At 32.4% G+C, this 24,871-nt stretch overlaps 1 protein-coding gene across 1 annotated transcript; it reads right to left on the reverse strand.

The window, feature by feature from the left end:
* Window positions 1–282: 282 nt before the first annotated feature.
* LOC105323170 (contactin) lies at window positions 283–24,207 on the reverse strand. The gene is made up of 25 exons (XM_011422151.4): window positions 23,910–24,207; window positions 16,370–16,460; window positions 15,079–15,173; window positions 14,641–14,726; window positions 13,630–13,775; window positions 13,216–13,329; window positions 12,611–12,946; window positions 12,096–12,191; window positions 10,437–10,664; window positions 9,723–9,828; window positions 8,905–9,089; window positions 8,074–8,346; window positions 7,662–7,958; window positions 6,653–6,819; window positions 6,190–6,316; window positions 5,801–5,962; window positions 5,385–5,537; window positions 4,983–5,077; window positions 4,724–4,819; window positions 4,110–4,299; window positions 3,376–3,497; window positions 2,998–3,205; window positions 2,595–2,710; window positions 2,211–2,385; window positions 283–626 (listed from the first exon to the last, which is right to left on the reverse strand). The coding sequence occupies exons 2-25, from the start codon at window positions 16,440–16,442 to the stop codon at window positions 511–513; spliced, it is 3,762 nt and encodes a 1,253-aa protein (XP_011420453.3). The 5' UTR covers window positions 16,443–16,460; window positions 23,910–24,207; the 3' UTR covers window positions 283–510.
* Window positions 24,208–24,871: the final 664 nt, after the last annotated feature.

Raw genomic sequence — 24,871 nt, forward strand, 5'->3', positions numbered from 1 at the left:
CGAGATCTTATAAAAAAAACTCGTATTTAAGAGACCTTCTTCGTAAAAACGAGGTATTCTCTCGTAATAACGAAATAAATCGAAATAACGAGATCTTTTCTCGTAATAACGAGATAAAAATATTTCTATACGTGGCCCTAATTGACTTTCATACTGGTTCGATTCACTTCAGTTTTTTTTCCTTTATCAAGAAAATATGTATAGATTTTGTATTATATAAGTTAACCTTATTGAAAACTCCTTTTTTATTGCGATTGAATGGAAGACCAAAAGAACCAACACAATTTTATAATTTAATAAAATAAAAATTTTATTGAGATGAATGATTGAAAATGTATATCGCAATCAACCCAAACAGTAAAAAAACCACTTCTACACATGTATAGATGAGACAATAATAATGGTGGAATGATGGAAATAAAAAAACCTAATATTCATTCTCTTTGTTCAAAGTCAGCAAGTTGAAATATTATTCAGCATTGTGCAATAGGATAATCAAAGTTTATGAATTCATGTAAAAACACAACTATACAAGATGCAGACACACACAATCAGGAGGGATGCTCGGTCCTTGGTGCCGGCGGCACGGATCTCGGATATTGTTCTATCCACTGGTACCAACCCACCTACAAATAATACGACCAGATGAAATCTCACAAAACCAGTTCAGATCGTGAACGAGCAGAATTCTTTTTAAATGAAAATGTTCATTAAATAACTCTTTATTGTCAAGATTTGTGACAGTATATTTTATTAAAGAACGTTCAAAGTCTGAAGTCTATCAGTCATATGGTCTGTACAAAAATTAAGATTTTTTCCCCTTAATATGACCTTGAGTTAAGAAAAGGGTCAATGTCAAAAGTCTGACAAAAGTATGTTTAGCTGTTTTATCTTATTCTTTGTTTCAAGCTCGGAATCCTGTTGTCAAGGCATTTTCAGGAAATGACTGAGAATGTGTTTCATTCTTATTTGACTCTAAAATTAAATTTTCAGGGCAAGGCAGGGTTCAACTAGGTTACCATCTATCTATGGTACATGTTCAATATGTATGATTAAGGAGTCTCATAAAACAGTCCGGACAATTCTTTATAGAAAATTCTTGACTTATAACACAAAATAGTTTTACATTATCTATCTGTGGTATATTTTTAAAGGCTGTGTGATAAAGGAATCAAATGTTATTGCCTAGACAACTCTTTTTATAAGATGATTAAATTTGAGATACAAAATAGGGCCAGGTCAAAAAGTTGAGTATTGGTCACTTTTTCACAAGAGCACATATCTAACTACATGTAAGTGTCAAGTTTAAAGTCTATCAGTTAAAGAATTTCGAAGTAAAAAACCTTAACAAATTGGATGTTTATTTTTTTATTTGAACAGAACTTGAATTATAAGAAGGGTTAAGGTCAAATATTAACAACAGTACATTTAAGTGTATTTTCATTGTTCTTTGTGTCAAGTTTGAAGTCTTTCTGACGAAGTATATTCAAATGACTGAAAATGGTTGTCTCCTAATTTGACCTTGAAATTGAAATATGAAGGTAAAAAAAAATGATTGGGTCCAGCTAGGTTATATACCTTTTATATATTTATGATACAATTTAAAAGTCGTATGCTAAAGGAATCTCTGTTATGGTCCGGGCAATATCTTTCAGAAAATCATTTACCTTGAGATACAAGTTAAATCAAAGTTAAAATATTGAAGTCCTAATGTCAGAGTTTTTTTGTTTCCGTCCCGTGACGACCGGAATAAACGACGGACGTTTACATATGCAAAGCGCACTGTAGCTAAAATCGCGGAAAATTAGAAAATTTTATCTTTTACTAAAAGTCTTTTGAGAAAAACTGTAAACAAGCAAAAACATAAAAAATCTTATATATGTCGGGACCGGAAATGACTACCAAACAAACCGATCGATAATTCTATTTTATTTTATTTTTACAAATTTTGTCTAGTGTGAGATCTGAAAGCTTCATTAAAACGTTACAGAAAAATAATTAAACATGTAATAATGATAGAGGAAAAACAAAGTGTAGAAACGGAAGACCTTAATAAGAAAAATCTACTAAAACAATACGTCTTCCTTTGGAAGGATGACTGGTTTTGAGATTTTTTCAGTTGCTTTGACGTTATGCTAAACATATCACATTCATAATTTCCCAAACCTAAAAAAAAAGTTTACTAATTCTGTTTGTTAAACTTTACTTACCAAGCGTAAAATATTTGGTTGGGCTCATTTTCCCATCCCCGCCTTTACTGAATCCGAGAACCCTCAAGGAATACACGTAACCCCGCTGAATTCCATAAATAACCCCTTGAGTTTCTTTCCCAGTAATGGTATCGTTTGCTGTCCGAATATTGTCGCCTTGCAACCAATACCTCATCTGTTCAATATAGATAACATATTACATACAGTGAGTAGTGAATTCCCTCGACGGATGGATATCAATCCTATCACATAGAATGGCATTCTCTCACCAGAGGTTGTGGTACAAGCTTGCGTAGCACGACCTCTGGTGAGAGAATGATAGAATAGCGGAGCCTCCGACAAAATGCTATGGTCATTAGGGACTCAGCAAACAAAGAAACAAACCTTATATCCCCAAAGTGTTTCTTCATACAAGCCAGTTGACACTCCCCGCCATTCCACGTAAACACTGTCAGGGCCGTGAGAACTTATGGTAACAAACTCTGGATATAGTATCGGCGCTGTAAGAAATCCAGGAAAGAATCCTCGATATAATTTTTCGAAAAGATATGATTTTTCATCAAAGCTTAGCGGAGACTTTTGTTGATCACATGAGTTTTTATACAATATATTGAAATAAATCATAAACATTGCGGACGTTAACTTATTTAAATCGTCTATTTATGCCCCCAAAATACAAAATATTAATCTCTTTCATTTTTCTTTTGGTAAGCTGACAAAAAATTTGCAACCCCCCCCCCCCCCCCCAAATTTAGATGAATCCACAGTAACATAGAATAGTTCCTACCCCCAAGACATGTGCTCAGTCGCTGCCTTTCGCTTGGGTTGCTGAGTCCGGCCGAGTTGAACATCTCCACCGTCACCCAGTAATCTGTGTTGGGTTCCAGGCCTATCACCTGATTCCCCGACATTTGTCCGTGGTAATAAGAAGTCACCACCTTCTTGAAACTTATTTCGTTGGTATCATCGTCTACGATTTCTATATTTATTGTAATCTTTGAAAAGAAAAAAAAAGGTTATTTAATATATGTGAAATAAAGGTCATCAATACTGAATATTCTTGTTAAATAATGAATGAAAAGTTATACAGTACTTTACATCATTTCATAATTTTAATTTTTTTTAATTTAATAATTTATACAGTTGATATATATTGGCAGTATACCCGATAGCCCTTGATTACACCCTTTGCCTTCTCCCGTGTGTTGTCCATAGGGTCCCAGGTTACCCAAAGAGCCGTAGAATTGATTTCGTAGCCATTCACGTTTACTGGTCGAGCAAGCGGTACTGACAAGAGATAAAACGATAATCAATATATCAAATAAATAGTTATTTACTTGTGTGCTTTTTGTTAATTTTTAAAACTTTTTTCGTTGGTATCATCGTCTACGATTTCTACATTTACGGTAATCTTTGAAAAGCCCAATCACTGATGCATATATACATGCATGTGTTACGACTTAATTTTATTAAGTAGTAGTATGCATTACATGATGTTTTTTGTTGCAGATTTCAAGTTCTATTTCAAGAGAACGCGACAGAGATTACGCGATAATTATGTATTTTATTGAATAAATGCGCTAGTCTTGGAGCAGTTATCCATAATCAGTGTTGTTATGATTGAGTAAGGAAGTAAATGTTTTATGTTCGTTTGAGATTGTTCGAATAAGAACATAAGTTAAAATATCTCTTAGTCCGTTCAAGATATGATGGAGAGATAGGGATTGATTGGGATATGTTGTAAGCTACTGACTATTGTATTAATAAAGCTGGATCTATAACTATGAAGTGGGGAATAATTTGAAGTTCATAGACTTACTTACTAGTATTTCTGTTGTCACATGTCATGAAATTAGTTTCTTTTAATATCACGTAACTTGCAATCATATATCGACTTACTTCCTTCTGATGAATAAATGGTCTCTATGGAGCTGTTTGGTCCTCTCCCAAAAGCATTGCCCACGCCGACCATCACATCAAACGGGAGGTAGTACAGGTCATCAGAAGGTAGCGGCACCGTGTAGGTACCGTAAGTACCGTCAGTCCTGTTGGACTGTATCAGCAGTTTGTCCGATACAGGGAGCGTTTTCTGTTGTAATAAAACAAATTGGCAAACTTGAGACATCATTGTTTTAGAACCATTATAAAAAGAGCTTGGACTTTGGGTAGTTGGTGTCAAACAGCAATGTGACGTAGGCCTGTCTATTTCATTGCTAGTCACTCATTCATTGCTCTTTAAAATCAACACGATTTGTCTGGTTTTTAAGCTAAGACTACGCAATCTGTGCATATTTCACTTGAAACCAGCGTTATTCTTTCTTTTTGTTTTGAGCAACAAATAGATAGTTACGTCCTTCTGAAAGTCCAAGGCCTTGTTAAAATGGTTCTACTAAGTAAACTATGGTAATGTGTATTCAAGAGCTGAAATGATTGGAGCTTGCGTACACATCAATGCCATTTTTAACTGGTTACTTTTTCGACCTTTAATCTCATGAAATATTTATTAAACATACCGATTGGAATTCTAAATTGGTTTCCCCGTTCCTACTGCGTCTCCAGTACACATAGTACACGACGCCCGGTCCACTTTGTAACTCCTTTGACAACATCTGAAATCGGATTTTTGATTTTTTTGTGAGTACTTGGGTGAAACATATACTTTGATTATTTGATTGCTTGATTTCGAATTTCAAATCTTGCATTCTGAATAATCTCGACTGTCAGACTTTTGCCTGCTCCCTATCTGTACAGTAGGTTTTAGTAAAAGCTCACCTTCCAGGTAATGGTTAAAACGCCAACGCTGCCTCCTCCTCCCCCTACATTTGTTGGCGCCATAATTGGCTTAGCTCCAGGGATGTGGATTTCCTCTACAAACAGAGATATAAAAACACGCATCAATATATTACGATTAGATGGTTTTAATTTTAACTTAAAAGATGTTGACGATAGGGAATCGTATACTAGTATATACAGAACAATATTTCGAAAATGTATTCAACACAATTTTGAAATATCAATATTATCAATTTTTAAGTATATAATATATCTTTGTAAGTGTATACATTGCACATACAAAGGTACCCCGACCACACGGTCATATAATTTGCAGTAAATTATAGATAATGTTTGAGTTTAAATGACTCAAAGTACATGTACATGTATGGACAATTTTACCCGTTGGGCGACTGATTTCCCCGGGGTCCAGGTAAGCATTAGAGGCGTACACACGGAACCGGTAGTTATTGTACGGAATGAGCCCACTAACGATGAACTGTCTTTTGTCAGCTTCATTAGGACCAGGGAGTAAGGTCTGCATCTCGCTAACCTCTGTAAGTAATGTCCATTGTAAATATAAAGACACGGGGTTATAATATTCCACAATGATGATTGCCCATAAACAAGAGACCTATAGTCCACAAAGCTCACATGGAAATCTCTGATCTCCGTTACACGAATGAATATAATAATTTTGAAATGGAATGACATATGTGAGCTTTCGAAAATATTGGAAAAGTGAATAAAAATTAAGTGTTTTAAATTCATAATCTAATAATACTATAATGAATTAACAAAAGAGTTGTAGTTCGTACTGCTCATGAGACGCCATGTTGTATTTAGAATGGTCTGTGCCTCTATGTAGTAGAACTGCACTTGTGATCCATGGTCGGGTGCCCTGGTCCATTTAAGGGTGACAGAGTGGGGCGTTTCTGATCCTTTCACCCTGTATACAAAACCGGGCATCCCAGGGGGTCCTTAAAAAAACAGGGCGATGCTTTCATTCAGCGGTACAATCAAACTTTGTGTTACATGTAATACTTATAATGAAGTAAAACAATCATGAAAGTTTTAAATAAAACATTTTCAACGACTTAAAAATTGTAAACTGTACCCAAAATTAATCAGTGCTTATAATGTAAAACCAATTTAAGGGTTTAAGCATATCAATGGTTACATGTCTATGGGTGGCTCTGGTAATTACCTCGGACAATGACATTGGTCGCCACTGATGTCTGGGTAATGGTTGTCTGTGCTATACACTCGTACAGACCCGCGTGGAAGTAATCAGCGTAATTAATGAACAGACCATTCAGCCCGCCCGATGCCCCCTTCATAAAAAAGAGAGTTCTTTACTACACAATACTCTAATTGTAAGAACATGTGTACGACGTATATATATTTAACTACTATATCTACAGCCCTTGCAAACACACCTTTAAAAAACTTGATGTTATTTTGAGGAGGCTTGATGGTTTATCAATTGCCCATCAAATATACCTTGCACATGATTTGTTTAGCTATGAACTATTATTATCATAAAAAGAAAAAAATATATTTATAAGTTTTTTTTCTAAATCTTTTTTTTTTCTAATTTTTTTTACACAGTCGTTTTTTTAAAGTTAAAGGAAAATCAAGGAGACTATCTGATCATTAAAAGTCCAAACCTTTTTCAACAGTGTATCTCGTCGAAAGTCGATTAGTTCGCCATTGAATTTCCAAACGTACACAAGATCTAGGTTACTGGCATCATAAGACGCTTGACACTGAATGAATACAGTTCCATTTCTATCCACGTGGTATTCCCTAGGTATGGGAGCCATGTAAACACCCTCTGAAAAAAGTTATCCCACGTTTCAGTTAACGACAAGAGGCCCAAGGGTCACACCGCTCACCTTGCTAAGAATCATTTATGGCTTATTTTTATTCAAGTTGCCCACTTGCTTCTCTATGTGTTTCCCTCTATATATAAAAAAAATTCACACACCTACACATCGAATTCAGAAGCAGATTTTGAAAAAAACATTTTTGTGTTTGATAAACTTTGAATACACTATCCTGTCCTATCCTGACCCCCCTGGCTAATTAATGCCTTTGACAAACTGTAATCTATCATATGATATATTAGAACGTTGTGTTAATTTTCAGATATTAATGGCTACTAGCAGGATGATTTTCTACAAACTTTACTCTTTTTTTCAAAATGATGATGTAATGAGATTGATCAATTACCTTATTGAAACAAAAGGTCCCATTGATTCAAGTAAAGTAAGAAAGGTAATGACAGAATAGTGATCTTTCAAAACAACTAAAACAACTGATCACTTATCATGTATTCGATAGTTAAAGCTCATCATAAAATGTACCAAAAAGTAATTGCAGCCATGTTCTCCATAGAAGAAAAAAACTTTACTTCATATTTTCGAAACATGTAATCAAAGAAATATGCAGTATTCTAAACACATCTCGTGTTAGTAAAAGTAATGAGAGCAGGATGGATGTTAACATAAATAAATGTGTGTACATTTCATCATGACTGCTAAATCCAAACGAAAAATAAGAGGTTCCAATACAACAAATTCGGGTTTTTTTTAAATTATTTTGATTATCCTTTCTGTGTTTTTGTTTCATATTTCTAATAAACTGTAACTACATGTAAGTATAGCAAAGTCATACTTGACACAATAACGTTGGTTGTCGTCTGCGCATCTCCGTGTATATTTTTCGCGTGACAAGTGTAGAAGCCACCATCTCCGAGGGAAACTCCAACAATTTTGAGGTAACCATTCAGGCGCATCTGAACTCCATTTTGATTTCCATTTGTAAATGACAATGACAATTGTGCTCCATTTTTTACCCATGTAATCTCTGGAGCCGGCGCCGCCTCCGGTTGACATGGTATGGTTAGGTTACCACTCTCTGCTGCCAGTAAGGTAGTGGGAAGAGGATATTTAATGAACGTGGGTCGAAGTGCTGAAAATAGTGTCAACTTTTATAAATATTTTTTTTAAAGTCAATAGACATGCAAATAAATTGATTTGAGAAAACAAAGTATAAAACAATCCAAATGAAAAAGTTGGTGACGTACACAAAACTTTGACTTGTGCACTGGTTATAGCGGTTCCGTGTGTATTTGTTGCAGTGCATTCATACATCCCGCCGTGTTTGCCAACTTGTGTTCTGAGAATTGTCAGGACATTGGAGACGATTTCAATTTCACCTGGAACTGGCACTAACGGTTGGCTGTTTTTATACCACGAGAAGGTAGGTCTGGGTTTCCCCAGCGCATCACATCGCAGTGTCACGTGACTCTCCTCATCCACAACAAGATCTCGTAATGGATACAAAAAGTATGGCTTTGCTGAAATTGAATAAAACCCACACAATTTCGTCTATTGCCAAAAATTTTATAAAAACATCAATATCAAAACGATAATTTTCCTAAAATAGTGATGATTTGTGAGGTAACTCAAGTCCTCTAGAAAAAGCTCCACCAATCCTAGATTTCCCAGAATTGTCTAAGCTATTTAGATTGCTTTTTGCGGTTAAAGCAATATGAGCTGCAATTTTCATGTTGAAATTTTTTTTGGAAGAAAATGTTATTTTGTACTAAAATGACACAAAAAATATCATGGTTTTAAAATTTCTGTTAGCTCTGTTTTTGTGGGAAAAGCCATTAAGAAGCCTTAATTGGAGCAAAATTAAATTATTGTCGTCCTGTACAAAAATTGATCTGATATTTATTCCTTATAAGGGAAATCTTTCTCCTGACAAAAATGAATGATTTTTTAAAATCTTATTTATCATAAAAGCTTGAGTTACAGGCAGACTTATCGTACTAGCAGGTTTTTGCAGCAAAATAAAATTCTAAAAAATACAGCTCATATTGCTTTAACCATTTACAACAAGACATCCTCACCATCAATGGTCAGAAGAAGGCTTTTTTGGTCGGTGTTAGATCTTCCTTTGACGTTACACGTGTAGGTCCCCTCGTCACCGAATTGTATGTTTGGGATAATAAGAACTCGGTTGTAATCTTCGGTGTATGCCTTTTTAGGGATGTCTTTGTTGCCTTCTCTTATCCAGGAATAGTCGAGTGGGGACCTTTGTCGATAAAGATACTTTTATAGTATCATCACACAGTCCTGTTACATGTTCATGATGATATGTACTTAATTTACATTACAAAGAATAGATTTGTGTCTTGCTTGAAAATCAACAACTTTAGGTTGTCCATCAAAATTATTTCAACTAAACAATAGAAAACCAAATTCTGGCATTTTTGTTAGCTTAAATCGTTTTCAATTTTAATTTGCCTTTAAAAAATAATGATACAGTCTATTGTAAAGGCAAATGAAGTACTCTAAAAGGTTCGTTCCTCAACATTTAAGCATATACATGTATTTGAATGGGCTTCTAGTCTAAAAATTATCTATAAATTCTCGGATATCAGTGTTCAAATATTCGTCTTAAAGTTTAATTTAAAGAGAGATCTGCAAGGGAAATGCATCTAGTGTATGATGAAAACCGTGAATGTCTCTTGACCATTAAGAACTTCATAGTGTATTTTCCTATCTCGAAGTAGCAATTTGATAGTCAAATATAACTTCTCAGTGAATTGAAAAAAAGAATGAAAAAAATTGAAATAACCTGGCGAAAATGATAAACCCCACACATTTTCTAGAAGAAAGAAACATTCTGTCTTCATACTTAAAAGTTGTCGGCAGATGCGATTACCTTCCATATGCTAGACATTCTATGACAACATCCATCCCGAGCAGTGGAGTACGGGGAAACACTGCCGGAAAATCGGTGTGGATTTGGGCAGGATAGTTGGATGCACCTGTAATATTGTTATTGTTCTTATCAGTGAACTACACGCTCATTCACAAATTCACAAATATCCTCCATCATTATCCACTATTATGTACAAAAAACGTCGTGATTGAGGTGTGGTACATGTATATTCAATTTATCATGGTGCAAACAAACGAGAAATTTCTACATGTATTTATAAGCTTACTGTCACAAAAAAATCATAAGTCAATGCTCTTCAATTTTAAAATGTTTCTTATTTGATTATATGATTAACTATAGATTGCATGAGACACTTGCGACTTATATGAACAAATTTGAAACTACTATATCTAATGAAATTTATGTAAAGTTGCATTACTAGTTGATAAGTTGCTAATAGGTTTTAAGAAAACCAAAGTAACAATATTTCCCCCTTTGTAGGAATCGAATTCGAACTATTTACTAAACGATTAATTTTATTTGAAATTGGCTCAGTAGTTTTGAAGAAGAAGAAGAAGAAGAAGAAGAAGAAAAACACTGATATACGCCAGATAGAATTCGATTAGAAAACCGGATATGTCAAAAGTTCAATCAAACGCGTCCCTTTTAACATTGTTTAATCAATCGCGCCCCTTTAAACATCTGATGACTTACTCTCGCCAGCCACCCTGAGAGGCATGCCCATACTCGTTTCTGTTGGCGGTTGGTCGGTTGCCATTGTGTCGCCTGGTAACGCAGCCAGCGTCACTATACAGTGATACATCGCAGCATCTGACGTCTGGACCTCGGAAAAGTATAGGTTACCGCCAATCGACACAAAGAAATGCTTGTTTAACACCGGCAGGAGAAATGAGTTTTCCTTCATCCATTGGTACTTAAGGTCTGCAATGCAATGAGTAAATAATAAAATATTTCAAATATTTTTTTTTCAAAATATTTGTGGGTTTTTTTTTAATTGAATGCTGTAAACCGTTGTTGATTAATTTTAATCTTCAACTAGTACAAAACCTTGAAAAATACAGCACTTGATATTAATCAAGAGATGTTTGTGAAACACTTATGCCCCCTCCATTGGAAACATCCACAAAGAAAATGAACGTAAACTGCAAATATTTGGAATTTTTCTAAGTCCAAAGGGGTATAACTCTGTCGAAAATTGCTCTATCATATCCAAAATCAAACTTGACCTAGATATTATTTAAATAAACCTGTATACCAAATTTCATATCAATATGTGTACCCTCTGCGAAGAAAATGAGCGGAAACTGCAAATGACTCGAATTTTTCTACGTCCAAGAGCCTAACTCTGTCGAAAATTGCTCGATCGTACCCAATATCGACCTTGACCTAGATATTATCATGATAAACCTGAATACCAAATTTCATTTCAATATGTTCATACTCTGCGAAGAAAATGAACGGAAACTGCAAATAATTGGAATTTTTCTACGTCCAAGGGCCATAACTCTGTCCAAAATTGCTCGATCGTACCCGATATCGAACTTGACCTAGATATTACTAGTATCCTGATAAATCTGTATACCAAATTTCATTTCAATTTGTACAAAAAATAAGCGGAAAATGCAATTAACTTGAATTTTTTACGTCCAACGTCTGTCCAAAATTGCTCGATCGTACCCAATATCGAACTTGACCTAGATATTATCATGATAAACCTGTGTACCAAATACCATTTCAATATGTTCATTCTCTGCGAAGAAAATGAACGGAAACTGTTAGTGCACCGACCGACCGACCGACAGACAGCAGCAAAGCAATATGTCCCCCTTCTTCGAAGGGGGGGGGGCATAAAAATCGTTGCATTAAATATACATGACTGAAATGCCTTTTTTGTCCTAAGCAGATTGTCTTGGGGATTGAGCGCCTGAATCCCCAAAAAGATCTAAAATCTACGAATTGTACATCGTAGTACGACAATAGTATTGCTATGTTTTCACTTTCAAAAAACTATGTCACTGGTCATCTAATATGGATTTTGTTTATTATAACATTACTATTTTGTGTTACTAGTATTAAGGCAATTTTTGACTTAGGTATTAAACTATGTTAAAATATTTTTTTAAATCTAAAATCCTGAGTAAAAATAATCCTTAATGTAAATATATTCTTTTCAATCATATTCATTTAATTTTCTGAGACAACGTTTATAAATGTAGTAAAATGTTGAAATTTGAATCAACGGAAATTCATTTTTCATACTTGAAAAAAATTCTTAATTTCAAAATGTACATTAAACGTTAAAATATTTTTACTTTCAAAAAAAAGCATGGATAAAGTAAAAAAATTACTTACTTGGTTTGTAGGAAGGTGGATTACACTGTAAATATGTACCCTGGTACAGAGCTACATTCACTGGGCCAGGAGCCACCACTGGAAATTGTGCTAGCCCTTGGAAAATAAAAATTAATTTTTCAACTACAAAAAACTACAACATATATCCAAACAAATTTCCATCTTAAAATGACAGAAATAAAATGAATCAAAGGTGCTTTAAAAAAATTTATTTTTTAATTGTGAAGACATTGGCAGAATGAAATTTTTTGCTTGTATAAAGATAGTGTACAAACAATATAGCTTAAAATATTTTCACTGTAACTCGAACATGTGCATCGCTACTACAAAACATGTACTTCTTTGTACGTTTGCTAAATGCATGTGTTGTTATTTTTTATGCAGGATATGCCTATACATTGTTTGTATTTTGTATATGCCTATAAATTCCCTAGATGCATAATGAGCAACGGCCAAAACGTTTAGCAATAAACCTTATACATGTATCAACAAATGTCAGCGACAAGAATTCTTACTTCCAAATGACACCCTCGAAGGTTCGCTTCTGACAGAACCGAATTTGTTAGAGGCCACACAGTAATATTCCCCAGCGTCACGTGTCTCGTTCAGACGAGTACTGTCAAACGTCAGTTTACCATTACTGATAGTGTAGGCATTATTGGAGGTAAGAATCTCCACATCCATCGTGGGCCGCTTCCGTTGCCATTGATATTTGGGCTGAGGGTTGCCGGTAGCTATGCACTCAATGCTGGGGAGGTATGAACGAGTAGTTAGAACAATATTGCTTGGAAGGACTGTAAATCGGGGTCCTCTTTCAACCTTCAGTGGATCTGTTATATTGCTTCCATATGCTACAAATCAAAACTTTAAATATATTTACGGCTATAAACTTTTAAAATTTAGTAAAGAAATAATTCAAGTATTTAAACTTTATATATTTAATATCTTTTACACACAGAGTTGTTCGTTGACCACAAACATCTAGCTTTTTCAATTCGTGCATTTTTAATAAGAAGTTTTAAATATACAAAAATTAACAATTAATAAACGACAAAGGTTGAGATCATATACAGTAACAAAAAAGGTATAAAGACCCGAGTCTATACAAAATAAATCTTACTAAAGTCCCTCTCATCTTGAACAATGCGATTCAGCTCCGTTTTCTTAATCTCACAAATAAAACTAAAACGTTCGTCTCCTCCAGACTTGGTTAATAGGTATGTAAAGAGGTTTTCTGTTAAAATAAAAAAAGAAACATACATACTTCTATGGTCAATAATCAAAGACAATTGTTATAATAATTTTACACTTTACTTAATAACTATCTACCATCTTTGTTTCAAATATACAGGATTTTTTTTGGCAAAGTCGTTAATTGATTTTGTTAAATTATTGTTCAAAATTAAATACTAGTAATTAAAAAGAAATGAAATGAGATCGAATCTAATTTTTTTTTCTAAATTATACCAAAAGATGAGATCTGTAAAAAAAAAAAAGAGAGAAAAAAACCCCAAACAACCATAAATAAACCTACCAGAGTATCTGTAGACGATGAATCTAAGATTGGGATCAGTGTGAGCAATGTTAGACAATAATACGCTCCCTGCAGTAGACAGGGTGCCATCTCCATTCCAGCGAACGCTCCCGTCCTGGAGGGTCCCACTGGTGTACCAAAGGGACCTGGGTTGAATCATAAAGCAATTACTTTAAAAATGTTGAAATTGAAACTCAGTTATAATTACATCCATGATATCATTTATATTAAACAAAAAAGAAAAATATAAAGTTATATAGAATAATTTTTTTTATAATGAAAAGGACTTGGACACGATTTGAGATCAACAATTTTATTTTTATTTTTTATATATATGTTTACTATGGTATAATTATATACTAGTTGTCTGCATTCATTCTATAAAAAAAAAAATCGATTTAATTGCTCTATTTATGTGCTTTATGGATGGGTGTCAAAATTAGCGTTGGATATTTTCCAAGGAAAAGAATAGGACTATAGGATATTTTTTGTAATTTATGTGCATTCAATCAACCCTGAATAAAGTTTATTGTTATATACCAACACTTTTTAATTCATTTTGGACATTTTTTATGTATTTAGGAGTCTGTGCTCGTTTAGAATATGAATACATCATTCATTATCATCAATGAATGTTTATTGCTCATTGAGATTATTAAATATTATACATATAATACTTATTATGTAGAATTTGGTTACTTAGAAAAGAGGAGCAATGGTAAGAACTGTCGATAAAATCCTTTCAAAAATTAAAATTCTTCCCGTTGCAAAAGACGAGACTTTCCGTTCGTTTTTTTCTGTTTTACTCTCTTCAAAAATAATGATTTTCTGCAGGATTCTTATTTCATACGCTGAATTTCATATAAATGTGTTAAAAACCGATTTTTCGAAGGGGAATAAAAGTTCGTTCTTTCTTTTTTCACAAATTGCCCAAGTGAAAAAGATAACCGTCAGCAAATCTCACAAAAGTACAAAAATAAAACAAGGATATCCTTAAAAAAATTATCTTACCGAATAAAATCTATATCTTTGAGTCTTTGTGTTATGAAGTTATTTTCTTCCAGAGTATTTACACTCACTAAAGCTGCACCATATCCCTGAAAGAAACCAAAAAAAATGACATGAAAATGATATGATTAAGTTAATAGATTGTTTGACTGATCGACTTATTGTTAATTGATTGGTGTTTATTGTTCCCATCATACATAAACATTTCCAAAATAAAAAAAAATAAATAATGGGGATTGGCGGTCAACAAATTAAAACTATCAAATCTATCTTAAACTTTAAGATTTTGGTTTTTTTTACCCCAAAACAACCCCATCTACTTTAGCTTCATATCTAATCTTATCTAATATCTTTTAAACCAAGCTCTCCTTTCAAAGAAGATTAACATTGTCTTAAAAATGGCCACGACCACCCGGCCCTCCTTAGTCTTGTTTTCTTCACCTCGCATGTCTTTACAGCCTCCTCATACGTCCTCTGAGGGTTCATCTGGAACCTGTAACAATGTACATTGTGGGAAAACCAATCAAGTGGACACTCTACAAAAGACAACAAAGCAGAGTCATAACGGTAAGGGAGGAGCAGCAATGTCAGTACATGTACAAATACGACAACAGATGCTGTTGTTATGGTGTTACTATTGCTATCATGTTGAAGTGATATGTGCTACTACTACTACTTGTATTGCTGCAATTGTAAACTATCATTTTTAAATTGTTGTTTTTAATGAAGTTATGATGTTTTATTTGCGATTTTAGTGCATAAATAGTAGCTGTTATTAAGCGAATCTTGTTGGATGTCATATTAAGTTGTTGTTGCTGTTGTTGTTGTTGTTTTTATGGGTTTTTTGTTTTTGTTTTTATGTGTTTTTTGTTTTTGCTGTGGTATTAGTGTCCATTAAAAATTTAGATTATTGAGAATCAAAATTTGAGTTGTCATGTACAAATTTTGATTCTCAATAATCTAAATTTTTGTAAAGGACAATAGTACAAATAATGGGAATTATTGATGTAGCCAAACATTGTTGGTGCTATGCTATGGAAGTTGTTGGAAATCAATCTGTGGGAGAGAAAATCGTCCTGCGACGGCCAGGTAGAGTATTTTTTCCTTCATCTGGAAACAACCACAACTTCCGTAATGGCATAACCTCACGGCTTAAAACTATTTTTCTGCAAAGATATATTCCTCCGCGTCCTCAAACATATTTTCCCCGTCGTGTAGAATTCAATAAAGGTGATAAAAGTAAGACAAGCCCCGTATACCGATTATCCGATACTTGCACTATATATGTAATACCACTATGATACTAGCCGGTATGAAATTAGGCATTTTACTGTAGTAGCTTGTTAACCAAACAAGACTATATTGTTACTACCAAACTTTATCAGATATTTAATCATATACCTGTCACCAAAAGTATGATGATATTGCTGTTGTTTATTTATTCATGTAAACAATATTTTATTCAGTAAAGTATATTGAATGGAATTAAGCAGCAGACACCGTCCGTTTTAGCCCTCTCCCTACATCAAGGTCCAAATGAACAAATTGAAACATTTTAAAAAATTGCTGTTGTTGTTCTGTTAGTAGCGAGAAGTATATAGTAGTGTCCTTTCTGATGAAATTCATTTTATTTAGTAAAATATACAACATGACTAAAAATAATCAGGTTTTATATTAATTTTTTAAAAATAAATTATATCAGAAAGGACAGCAGTAGTAATAATAGTAGTACCTAGTATTCTTTGAGTTGTTGCGAGTTCTATCCTTGCCAGAAATAGAATGAGTACAAAATTTGTTCGATACATATTCCTCAATCATGGCATCTGAAATTAACAAAAAACAAAATTGACTTTTAGATTATGATATTCAGATTTTTTATTCTTGATTGTTTTATTGGTATTAGTATAATATCGACTTCGTCTGTAAAGGAATCACTAAGTATTAATAAACTTTTATAAACTACTGTCGTAAGGAAAACTGTTTTATGTAATATCCAAACTCATAATTACAGCATTCCATAACTTAAATGGATGATTGTAGAATTGCAGTTAATTGTAATTGAACACTTTTTTGTTTAAACATCAGATATTAGAACCATTTTAACAAGAGCTTGGACTTTGGGTTGTTGTGTCAAACAGCAATGTGACGTAGTGTTGTCTATTTCGTTGTCAGCCATGCCTCTCTGAAATCAATAAGATTTGTCTGTTCTTTTGAGCTAAGACTACGCAATTGGTGCATATTTCGCTTGTAACCGCGTCATTTTTAACTTGTTTTGACGCAAGAAATAGATAGCTACGTCCTACTGAAAGGCCAAGGTCTTGTTAAAATATGGTTCTATATACTGAATATTCTGGTTTTGTAAAATATAAAAAAAGTAAAACCTTCATTATTTCCCTGTGGTTGTATTTCTTTGATTTTACAGTTGGTACTTTGTAAGTAAGTAAGTGAAAAAGTAACTCATTTATTTTTATAATGACATATGTATTAACAGTATATTGTAAAATTGACTAAAAGAAAAACTCGAAAAGGTCAACACCCGGCCCGTCGGGCCTATATGTCACTTTAAACACTATAATATACACAATAATGTACAGAATACATAAAGAAAAGAACGCAATGCAAGATGGGGAAAAACCCCAAAAGGACAAAAAAGCAAAAAATACACTTTTAAATACATAATACAACAAGTAAATCTTTAAGGAGTTTTGGGATATCAGTGGGTATAAGTATTGTTTTTTTATATTTGCTTACAACTCATTACTAAATACAAAATTGATTGTCTTCTCTTTTAAAATAGATGAGTATAAATATTTGGCAACCTGACGAGGATAATTGACAATGAGCAAACGTAATAATTCATCATCTGAAATTTCTTCTGGCTGATTAAGACCAATATTTTCAAATAGTTTTTTTTACGATAATCGTTATATAAAGAACAATGTAATGAAAAATGAAATTCATCTTCTACACTTCTATTGGAAAACACAAATTCTTTCTTCGATAGGTTCCCCCTAAAATCTTCCAGTTTCAATTCTTATTGGTATAATACCACATCTAAACTGAGCCTTTGATCGTTAATACTTAGGCATATCTAAAAATAAGTAATTTTTTCTCATTGTATGTTGAATGTAGATTATTCAAATGTAAACAAAAATATGAATATTAAAATTCAAAATACATACTTTCATTTCTGCAGAAAAATAAAGCAACCAGAACATGAGAAATCGGATTCTATAAAAAAATTTAATTATCAAAAAAGTTACAAAAACCAAAAATGGAAGCAATATGGTCAAAAGAATTAAAATATCAAATGATCAATGTAACAATATATACACGGATAAGATAATAACCGATAAGCAAATAGCAGAATGTAACTGGGTCATTCTCAAAAAAGGTGGATTTTTTCAAGTACCACTTGTTTAAAAACAAAGTACTTACAACCAGATTGAATTTATCATAGTTTGTATCGGGCATGTCATGATGTTTGTTTGCTAAAATATGCCAACAGTACATCGAATGAAAATCTATAAAAATATGATATTTACAACCACATGAAAAGAAAACAGTGTAACGCATAAGAAATATTCATAAATTTCATTAAATCTTATTGTTCATGAATTTGGTTTGGTGTTAAAGTTAAATTTTTTGAAGTTTTTCTTGAACTTAATCATAAAACAAGAATTTAATAATGTATTTTCCTTAATTTTTCATATTTGGTTTGTGAATGAGAAATATGCATCTATCTCATGACATTGTATTGCACACTGAAAACTTCTTCTCCATTTAATGTATGATTTTTTTTGGAGACACTTGTAAGTGACATGAAAAATAATCTTAAGTGAAAAAACCTCAATATTTCTTGAAAAATGTTTGAAAATGAAAACAAAATAAGGGATGTTACACTAAGGACAATTATTGTTAGTCCAAATGTTATACCAAGGACAACCTTTATTTAAACACAAAAATATCAGATTTCAAAATAGAGACAACTGAATATTTTCATAGCTATAACTTATGAATGCATATATTTAACAGTAATCATTATCAATGTGCATAATAGAGCCCCTAAAGTCAAATTATTTGCATAATTTAGTTCCAGTATGTTTCACCAAGGACACTTATGCTACACCATGGACTTTGTCTGTTATAAGAATCAAAGTTTTAATATTTCAATTTTTTTTGAAAGCTTGAATGTATTTTAAATGAATTCAAAATTACTAAATGCACTTTTCAGCAGATATATTATACATGTTACTGTTATTCTCTACAAGTTCAGGCTTAAAATTTAAGTTTGTTATACAAAAGACACAACATGTTACACCATGGACACCATTTTATCTAGTTGATGAATAATATTAGTATTTTATTGTACTACATTGCATAATCTGTCATAAAATGTATTTATACAATACTTGTTTTATTAATTTTTCTATCAGAAATACATGCATGGGAATTGAAATACTCTTTTGTGTAACATTAAAAGTCCTTGGTAACACACTTTGTTCAAAGTCAAATAATAATTTTTAGGGAAAATTTGGCTTAAGCTGTAAGTCCAATATCAAATTCAATATTAATTATACTTGAATTGATAAATTTGATTTGATTTGACAATGCTGAATTTTTTTTAAATGAATATTTTAGGTCATATGTCCTTGGTGTTAATTGTATGTGTCTTTGGAGTAACAAAATATTGTATGATTGAGAAATAATCTAGATCTACAGCAAACAGATGCATCAACATTATATATCAGCATAAACTAACAAATGTGATACATTGTGATATATTTATTGAATAATTTCATCATATCTTTCCCAAAAAAATAAATTATGTAAATTATAGTCTCTGGGATAACAGTGATAGTCTATGGTGTAACTTTTTGTTCTTGTTACACCAATGACTGTTACACAAAGGACATATTTATGAATCAACTTGTCTCTGCTAAATAATTACTGCTCCCTCAGAGTAAAAGAGCATCTTATCTGCTACAACAACACATAGCAATAGTTTGTCTGTTTTCCAGAGTGTCTAAATATTTCTTTTTCCTAAGTATTTCCTGTTAGCCCAAAGACAATATAAAAAGTTACACATTTATTTCTACTTACTATCATTAAAAAAATTGAGTAAATTTCATCTTCAGCTATTTTGTCTTCTATCATTGTTTATAGCTATACGATGGGAATAGAATAAGGAGGCATCAATTATCTTTCAAATTACTAAGAATAACAACTCTTACACACCAATATTTTGTTTCGTTACACCATGGACATGAAAAAACATGTAACAGACAAACTTGATCTCGCTGAAAAATATTGTTCGTATATTTTCTTCGTCTTTTCGTTTGAGAAAGGGATTTTACTTACCTTTTATCTCTTGACCCTATTATTTTAATAAAAAAAAAATGGTTTTACTACCTTACAAAACCTATTTAAAGTCGCAAACTCTGAGTGGGAACAGTGAAATAATGTATAAAAATCAACTTATAAACTTTCTAAATTTTTAAGATTTTGTTAGAATTAACAGTTTATGTGCCAGTATGTATGCTAATATACATCCAAAGGTAGCACAAAAGTATCAGGAATATTAAAGTGAATAAAACATGGACAACCATTGCTGTAGGTTGCTTACGAGTTTACAGACAACGAACATTTTCAATAATGTCATATCTTTTGTAGGGTACAAACTACATAAATATAAAATGAAGTGTAGACTACAAAACGAAATTCCAAATGAGAATGCACTTTTAAATACTCTGAAATCATCTCTGTATTATCATTACTTTATTACAGTTAGTACAAAAAGCGTCAAATCCAGTTACAAAATTTTGAAAACACTAGCAGACCAATTGTAACTGTATTGCTATTTTTTTCCCTTTTCCATATATATTTGTGTATGTATATAAATTTCAAAATATATTTATATTTATATAATTATATCAGTGACTGAATGTTATCCCCCCCGTTTTTATTTTACATTACTATTATGATATATACATGTATGCATATATACTATGTGTTAGATCATATTTACGTCTATTTATGCTTTTAAAAAATACAATCATAAATACTAAAGAAAATATATATTTTGTACATTATATAAGTAATTATATGATTTATTTATACTGCTAAATAGCACTACTGGTCCAGGGGGCCCCAGGCACCCCCGGTCATGTATATCTAGAGAGCCTCTGCGGAGGTATTATCTCGAATTTAAATGTATTTTGTTCAATAAATATTTTTATTTTTAAAAAAAATTCCCATTGTATTTAGGACAAAAGGATTAGCATATTGTAGCCGTTTAGAATAAGTTTTGTTTCAAGTTCGAGTCTTCCGCCCATTAAAAGAAATTATCTACATCAAATTGTTTTGATCAACTATACTCTGTAAAATATATTGAAAACAAAACATCGTAAATATAATGCAATGGGATATATAAACCTCACTACATTTAATTTCAAAATATGAATATAAAGATCATCATAACAGATTTTACAGCGTCTGAAAAGATGCTCCCTTGAAAACTGTGTAAAGGGAAAGGACATTTTAAAGGGGCCTAGACATGATTTTAGATTTTAGATCAAAATTAAGTTTTTAATTTTTAGATATAGAATGGTTTATTTGCATCTTGAATGATTCACCCTTTGAAAGTTAGAAGTCATACTACATTCAAGATACAGAGGTAAGAAGCCATTGTTATGTAAACAAAGCTCGAGTCTTATATTTGTTTACGAATAATGTACAGTAAAGAAATTATCATTTTTTGATAAAAAAAAAAAATTTCTGACAAACAAGATAAACAGAATTAATGTTTATCTAAATAATTATCAGCACAAAAAAAAATTAGATTAGAGTTTATACCGATGCAACACATATGTAAACATTAACAGGACTCGAGCTTTGTTTACAAAACAAATAATTCTAACTTCTTTCTTGTTATTTGATATTTAACTTGTAAAGTTTAAGAAAGCATAAAAAATATCCATACTATTAAAAAGGGAGAAATAACATTTAAAAATTTGAGCTCAAATCGTGTCCAAGTCCATTTAACTGAGATTTCCCGGGTAACAAATCTCAAACAGAAACTATCTGGGTCATTAATTTATACTTACAGGCTTCACGGGTAGCAATTATTTTAATTCATGCTCACACAAAATAAAAATTTCAAGAATGTTTACTTATTTGAAAAGAAATGACTTCTCCCGAGATTGTTTGAGGGTGTTCACATCGCATGGCGGGAAGACATTGTGTATAACGTTCGTAGTTTGAAACTGGAAATTTCCAATTTCAGGTAGCAAAATGGGAAACAAGATACAATTACTTAATTTGTAGAATTTCTTAATGTTGTTTTCCTATCGCTGTGATGTACACAATAGACGTTTCACACCCGATCCGTGCGTATCGCCTTAAAGCAACTATCAAATATCTGGTAACAAGAGAAAAGACTCCATTCCTTCTGACATCTAGTTTTCATACTATCACACGTTCTTAATGGTCTAAATCGGAATAATGGTTTAAATTTCAGACTGTTGTATTAAAAAACTACAGGAAAGTTTTTGTCAATCAGAATGTTCATCAGAAATTCGAACCTGTTCTATCTGCCTACATCCAGACAGACAAAACTGGAAACATGAAATAGTCAAATGAAAAGAAACACCCGACACATGTTTATAAATGTTTCCATGATCTTATCGCTTTTTTGTGTGGAATGTGTTTATGATGGGTACTATAATGGTTTGACCCCCCCCAAAAATGACTAAACTTTGGGGTCAAGGAAAAGAGAATTGCTAAGAATTGCATAATACTTTAGAAATTTCACAACGATCAATCAAATTTTCAGAACAAATTTCAGTAAAGAAATTCATATTCTAAAAGGCATGGTCACAATATGAACTCAAAATTTTCCATTTCCCCATTTTTCATGGGATGAATGGTTATCAAAATCGTTTCTAATGCATGTGACCTAAATTCACAAAATTCATATGTCACAGTCGAGATACAAGCGAGATAGAGGGCTAAATATTCTTTGCTATGCAAACAAATCTGGGTTTTTTTTAAAATTCTTTGTTTACAAATAATCTGTTCTTTAGAAAATAACCAAAATTTATCACCATTGACTCGTGACAAACAAGAGATTTTATTTCGTTCTGTTTCTTAATAACCGAAACTTGAATAAACTTTTACCATTACATTACTTATGATCAAAAAGTTATTAAAAATGGTTCGAAAACTGTAAATCATTCAAATTGTATTTTACTCCGTTGAAAAATAAATAGCTAGAACTTAACAGTATTTATCAATTTCCGTGTATAGAGTTGATTTGATAGTTGTTTACATGTATAAGCATGAATCTAGGAATTTTTCCAGAAAAGGGAGAGGTTTGAAATAGGGGTTTACCTTTTTAAGGAGGTTAAAGGCCCATTTTCAGTATATTTACGATAGAAATTAAATAAAACTGAGTCTGTCACTGGAGCCCAGACGCTATTCTTTGGCCTCCCTCCCTCACATATCCCCCGATTCAAGAAAGGGGTTAACTTCTGTGATGTTTAGTATAAGATACCTTACGTACAATCAACATACTGTAAGATTTAGCAGACTGTCTGATGTACTTATTGGAACCTCTCAGTGTTATTGGATCTCGTGTATTCTTTGTCTTCGAGGCCAGTGGATGCACATTCCTTTACCTACCTTGATAAGTAGATCTACTGCGTCAAAGCAGTTTACATGACTCATGATGATTATATATTATGTAATGTACGGAAAAAACCTTAATGAATATCTTTTGATTTTGCTATAATTGCATCAATGCCATGTTTGGGTCAGTGCAATCCACTAAATTATAAAAGCGTTGGTGGTGTAGATGTAAATGATGGGGAAATTGATTAATCTGCACACTAAACGCTCTAAAGAACTAAACAGTATTACCTTACCATATACGAGCAGTCGACCCTTATTGTATCTTTTTTTTTATTGCATTGAAATTCAAATATGTTAGAAATCTTTAGAATATATGGTATATAAAAGGATCTTTCTGTTGAGTAATTTAACCTTCCGATACACAATGTCTGTGTTTTGAAGTCTTAATATAGTTAATATACATGCATATAAACATATTTTTACAATCAAAATTATGATAACCTGTTGATATCATTGATATTATACAAAATATAAAAATTTAAAAAACCGAAAGTTGTTTTACGGTTTTCAAAATAAATATACATACTTACTGGGATTAAATCAAATTTCTGACGAAAAAAGGTTTTAAAAAAGTTTCTTACCCAGATGAAATAACTTGCATGTAGTCCGTTTTTAAAATCAACAATGAACACAGTGAATCATATTACGTAAACAAACAAAATCTCCGGACGCATCCAAAAAAGAATGTCACTGCATCACCTTCTTTAACCACGTCTTTTACGCTCTTTCTTAAACGAATATACACCTTCCTGGTTCAAAATTCAAATTTTCTCATGTAGAACGTTCAAATGTCGGAAAAGAAGAGAAATAATTTCCACATTTAAAATACTTTGCGTTTTACATGATATATTCATTGTCGCGACTTTTGGTCACAACCATACCTACTTTTCATCCTATCAACGAAAAATTGTGGATCGAAATGACGACAGATAAGAAAGCTAATTCTATTGGTCAATGTTTATCAGCGACGTTATCGGGTGTGTACACAGCCGCAGGGCAAATAAGGTAACTCCGCGATCTTGTACGCACTATCCTTGTGACTATTTTAAATGAATTCCGTGAACTTGAAATGAGTCTTGATGAAAACACTAGAATAATTTTTCAAAGGTATCTATTTTTGCAAACTGACACGTGCATGTAATGATCACTTGTCGTAATGTGAAATATGAAGGAGAGTTCGTTTTTCATACGGGTTTGAAGGTAGTGGGCTTTGCCCAAAAACTGAATATAACCCATGACAGTATTTTCCTGTTTATATTTATATCTCTCTAATCTCTCTTAAAAGATCTAAAGTCCTGAGAAGTGGGAATATTAGTGCTTTGTGAACTAAAATATGACATCACGTGCAGTCTCAGAACCACTTATCGATTAAAATTATGAATTTATATACATATATAATAAAGCATTATTCAACATTTACACCAACTTATTCCATTAAAGGAATTGAATGAAAAACGATTTCATTGAACTGTATACAATAAACATTTTTCTATGAGAGATGTTACTAAACCTTACCCCAAGATATCTCCGATTCACATTTTGC

Source organism: Magallana gigas, chromosome 5 (genome assembly GCF_963853765.1).
Source record: "Magallana gigas chromosome 5, xbMagGiga1.1, whole genome shotgun sequence".
NCBI lineage: Eukaryota > Metazoa > Mollusca > Bivalvia > Ostreida > Ostreidae > Magallana > Magallana gigas.